Raw genomic sequence first — 5,285 nt, 5'->3', positions numbered from 1 at the left:
ATAGATCGACAGTTCCACTGAAACACATTTAGGTTGTTGTTGACCGTCATTGCTCGAGAAAGTTCAGTGATTGTCTATTGTTGATCACAGTTCCAAAAAGTTAACTAATTTAACGCAACACAAAAAAATACATTAAACTATAATACCAAAAATAATAATAATAAAGGAATTAAAAAAAAAAAAAAAAAAAAAAAAAAAAAAATATATATATATATATATATATATATATATATAATAATAATCGGTAGGTTATGAATCAATATACTAAATGAGTATGTACTAATGATTATAGTGTTTAGAACAGAGATAAAATAGTCGAACAGTACACAGCAGAGCGTCCTGGTGTTCACGTGGGAATAAATTAGATGTGTGTGTGTGTGTGTGTGTGTGTGTACCTGTTTTTCTCTGTGAGCTCGCAAAGTCTTCTGGCCAGAAAACGTAGCTCTTCTCAAAAAATAGCTCTCCCCCCCCCCTTTACCCCCCCACCCCGCCCCCCCACTCCCCCCCTCCCCTCAATCACTTCATATCCCCAGTCTACAGCTCTGTTGTTTTCTGTTTTCAAGTGCGTTGAGTTTCAGTTTCAGTTTCAGTAGCTCAAGGAGGCGTCACTGCGTTCGGACAAATCCATATACGCTACACCACATCTGCCAAGCAGATGCCTGACCAGCAGTGTAACCCAACGCGCTTAGTCAGGCCTTGAGAAAAAAAAGAAAAGAAAAAAAGGGTGAATAAATAATAGATAAATACATTAAAAAAAAACTACTACTACTAATAATAATATGTATAAGGCGCAGAAATTTGATGAAGTCAACTTTTAGCGTACATAAATTAAAAAAAAGTATGACTACTACTACTACTAAAATTTTTAAAAAAGACAACAATGATGACAAATAAGCAAATAAATGTAAAACATGCAGACATACATTCACACACACACACACACACACACACACACACACATATGCATAACAGATACGCACCAAACATGCAGTTTCACAGATATGAAAGCACAGTCAAATACATATAAACGTACAAGAGCCCCAAACACACACACACACACACACACACACACACACACACACACACACACACACACACACACACATTACCCTGCACCCCCTCTACCTCCCAGATGAAAGATACTTTCATTCTGCTGAATTAGAACTGTGCATGTTTTAGTATGAATGAATGGCTGACATGAAAATGCTTTTATCAATTTTGTCTTTTCAGTAGATTCAGTACGTTATTTGATGATTACTTGTTATTTCTAATTCTTACTCATCATCATCGTCGTCATCATCATCATCATTTTCATCGTTTTCTTCTTCTTCTTCTTTTTGTCATGATCGGGATGATGGTCACAATCCTCCTCCTCCTTCTCTTCCTCCTCCTCCTTCTGATTATCATCATCATTATCATTATCATTATTGTTGTTATGTTTCACGCAGGTAACAGATTCTACCCCCCTGCCCCCACCCCCACCACCACCACCACACCACACCACCACACCACCACCACACCATCACCACCACTACACCACCACACCACCACCACCACTAACCACCATGCTGGACGTGGTACTCATCTTCCTGACCATCTTCCTCGCCTGGTGGTGGCTGGTCCTCTCCAGACGTCCCTCAGACCTCCCCCCAGGGCCCACAGGCGGTTTGCCCTTCCTCGGCCACTTGCCCCTCCTCCGCAGGGACCCCCGGCCCCAGTTCCAAACGTGGCGCCAGGAATACGGCGACGTCTTCGGGTTCTACATGGCGGGCCGTTTGGTGGTGGTCCTGAACGGCTACGAAACAATACGGGAAGCGTTGGTGAAGCGGGCTGATGCCTTTTCCGTTCGTCCCAGCATGTTCGTTACCGAGTTCATCACTCGAAGTGGTATGTGTGGTTTTGTTTGTGTTGTTTGTGTTGCGGTTGGTGGGGTGGGAGTGGGTTGGTGGGTGAGATGGGTAGGTAGGTAAGGGCAGGGGTGGTGGTGGTGGTGGTGGTGTTGGCGGTGATGGTGGTGGCCGTGTGTTCGTCTCGGAATTCATCACTCGTAGTGGTATGTGTGGTTTTGTTTGTGTTGCGAGTTGGTGGGGTGGCGGTGGGGGTGGAAAGGGTGGTGGTGGTGGTAGTGGAGGTGGTGGTGGTGGTGGTAGGGAGGAGGAATGCCTGGTGGTGGTGGTGGTGGTGGTGGTGTGTTCGTTATCGAGTTCATCAACGTGCTTTTTGTTGTTGTTGTTGTTGTGTTTGTTGTTTGTGTTGCGGGTTGGGTTTGGTGGTGCTGGTAGGGTGTGGTGGAAGGGGTGGTGGGTTGGATAGGTAAGGGGAGGGGTGGTGGTGGCGGCGGTGATGATGGTGGTGGTGGTGGTGGTGGTGGTGGTGTGTTCGTATTTACTGAGTTCATCACCGTGGCTTTTTTTTTTGGTGTTGTTGTTTGTGTTGCGGGTTGGGTGGTGGGGTGGATGGGGGATGGAAGGGGTGGGTAGGTAATGGGGAGGGGTGGTGGTGGTGGTGGTGGTGGTGGTGGTGGTGGTGGTGTGTTCGTCACTGAATAAATCACTCGTAGTGGTGTGTGGTTTTGTTGTTGTTTGTTTTTTGTTTGTTTGTTGTTAGTTTGTGTTGTGAGAGTGGGGAGGGGGAGGGGGTGGGGGGCAGGGTGGTGGGAGGGTGGGAGATGAGTATGTAAGGGGAAGGGTGGTGGTGATAGTGGTGGTGGTGGTGGTGGTGGTGGTGTGTGTGTGTGTGTGTGTGTGTGTGTGTGTGGATGGGTGTGTGCTTTAATCTTATGCTTATACCGTTTGCGATATATTTTGCTGATGTGATTTGTAATATACATACTTTTTTTTTTCTACATCTTCTGCTCTCTCTCCCAATCCTCTCACTCTCCCGCTCTTTGTCCTTGTCTCTTTGTGTCTATCTCTGTCTCTCATTCTCTCTCTCTCTCTCTCTCACTTTTCCAACTAATTATCTCTCTTTCGCGCACATTCCATCACTCATACTAATGCCATCTCTCCCCATCTCTGTCTCTGTCCCTCTCTCTCTCCCCCCCCCTCCCCCTCACTCTCCTTCCCAAAGACTCCCGAGCCCCCCCCCCCCCCCCCCCACACACACACAAACACACACACACAAACACACTCACACACACGCACACACACACGCACGTACGCACGCATACACACACACGCGTACGCACGCACGCACGTAAGCACGCACGCACGCATACACACACACACACACAAACTTCACACCCACATCAACACCCCTCCTTACCCACCACTCGCTCCTCCCAACTTTCTTTTTTCTTCAACCTTCTCTCTGCCATTCCCTTCCCGCCCGCCTCTCTCTGTGTCTCTCTCAGACTCTGTCTCTGTCTCTCTCTCTCTGACTCTATGTTATACATTTATATATGTTTTTGTTTTTATTTCTCACTACATGCCATTACTTTGAATGGATGGTCGAACTGCACTTTGTTGCACAGATTGATTGATTTCGTTTTGGCTTTGGTTTTCATCAATATTATTACTATTGATGCATGTTGTTATTTGTATTATGAACCCCCATGTCATTAGGGCTGTAAAGCTATTGACATTAAAGTGTTCAGTGTTCTCTCTGTCTCTGTCTCTCTATGTCTCTCTCTGTGTCTCTGTCTCTCTCTGTGTCTCTGTCTCTCTCTGTCTCTGTCTCTCTCTGACTCTCTCTCTCTGTCTCTGTCTCTCTCTGTGTCTCTATGTTTGTCTCTGTGTCTGTCTCTGTCTCTGACTGTCTCTCTGTCTCTCTCTGACTCTCTCTGACTCTCTCTGTCTCTCTCTGCCTCTGACTGTCTCTCTCTGTGTCTCTCTGTGTGTCTGTCTCTGTCTCTCTCTATCTCTGTCTCTCTCTGCGTGTCCCTGTCTCTCTCTCTGTGACTCTCTGTCTCTCTCTCTCTGTGACTCTCTCTGTCTCTGTCTCTCTGTGTGTCTCTGTCTCTCTCTCTGTGTCTCTGTGTCTCTCTCTGTGACTCTCCCTGTCTCTGTCTCTCTCTCTGTCTCTCTCTCTGACTCTGTCTCTGTTTCTGACTCTCTCTGTCTCTGTCTCTCTCTTTGTCTCTGACTGTCTCTGTCTCTCTGTCTCCGTCTCTGTCTCTCTCTGTGTGTGTCTCTCTGTGACTCTCTCTGTCTCTCTCTGTCTCAGACTTCCTCTGTCTCTCTCTCTGTGTCTCTGTCTCTCTCTGTGAGTCTATGTGTCTCTCTCTCTGTCTCTCTCTGTCTCTGTCTCTCTGTGTCTCTGTCTCTGACTCTCTGTGTCTCTGTCTCTGACTCTCTCTGTCTCTGACTCTCTCTGTCTCTGTCTCTCTCTGTGTCTCTGTCTCTCTCTCTGTCTCTGTCTCTCTCTGTGTTTCTGTCTCTCTCTGTCTCTCTCTGTGTCTCTGTCTCTCTCTGTGTCTCTGTCTCTGTCTCTGACTATCTCTCTGTCTCTGTCTCTCTCTGTCTCTGTGTCTGTGTGTGTCTCTCTCTGTCTCTCTCTATCTTTGTCTCTCTCTGTGTGTCTCTGTCTCTCTCTGTGTGTCTCTGTCTCCGTGTCTCTGTCTGTCTGTCTCTCTGTCTCTCTCCACACAATTCGAAATTCTTCTACAATGGTATGCTTTTTGTTTTGCGTATGTGTCATATTTTACTTAAATTTTTTTTTTTTTATTATAAAGGATGAATAGAATGTGTTTATTCCCTAATCCCCATTTCCCTTCTATAGGCCGTTCATTCATTCATTCATTCATTCATACATTAATTTTGTTCGTTCAATTCTTTCCCAAATCTCATCCCACCCCCACCCCCTCCAGGCATCGCCTTCAACTCTGGGCCCTCCTGGAAGGAACAGCGGAAGATCTCCCTGGAGATCCTGCGCTCCTTGGGCATGGGCAAGCCCCAGTTCACCATCAACATCCTTCAGGAGGTCGGAGAATTCGTCAAGGCCGTCCGAGACCTTCAAGGTCAGCCGACAAACCTGGCGAAGATCGCCGGAGTCAGCATGTCCAACAACATCTGCGGCGTCGTCTTTGGGAGAAGGTTTGAGTTTTGTTCCGTATTGTCCATGTGTTCTGTGTAGCTTGTTCAGGATTAACTCACTCAGTACGGCCAGTCCTCTCTTCTCCTCTACACAGACCCCTCGGATGTCCAGTGGGTGTCTCAATGACCCAACCTTTAGCTTCCGTCGTCAGAATTGTGGTATTCTTTGTCAACATTCACCTCTTCAGTATAAGAGCGTTCCGCTTGCAATATTTTGATGATGGTAATTGGGATGAAACACTGTTAACGTCG

General features: G+C 46.6%; 1 protein-coding gene across 1 annotated transcript in view; it reads left to right on the top strand.

Annotated features, from left to right (window-relative positions):
• The first annotated feature begins 1,536 nt into the window (after nt 1-1,536).
• Nucleotides 1,537-5,285, top strand: part of LOC143278341 (vitamin D 25-hydroxylase-like) — a 13,237-nt gene continuing 9,488 nt past the window's right edge. Inside the window, exons 1-2 of the mRNA XM_076583263.1 lie at nt 1,537-1,887; nt 4,808-5,033. Coding sequence (XP_076439378.1) covers nt 1,566-1,887; nt 4,808-5,033 — 548 coding nt within the window. The 5' untranslated portion in view covers nt 1,537-1,565. The remainder of the gene's footprint in view (nt 1,888-4,807; nt 5,034-5,285) is intronic.

The sequence above is a fragment of the Babylonia areolata genome, unplaced genomic scaffold (assembly GCF_041734735.1).
Source record: "Babylonia areolata isolate BAREFJ2019XMU unplaced genomic scaffold, ASM4173473v1 tig00010429, whole genome shotgun sequence".
In the NCBI taxonomy this organism is placed as follows: Eukaryota; Metazoa; Mollusca; class Gastropoda; order Neogastropoda; family Buccinidae; genus Babylonia; species Babylonia areolata.
Note: the sequence above shows the minus strand (reverse complement) of the source record. Positions and strands in the feature narration are given on the sequence as shown.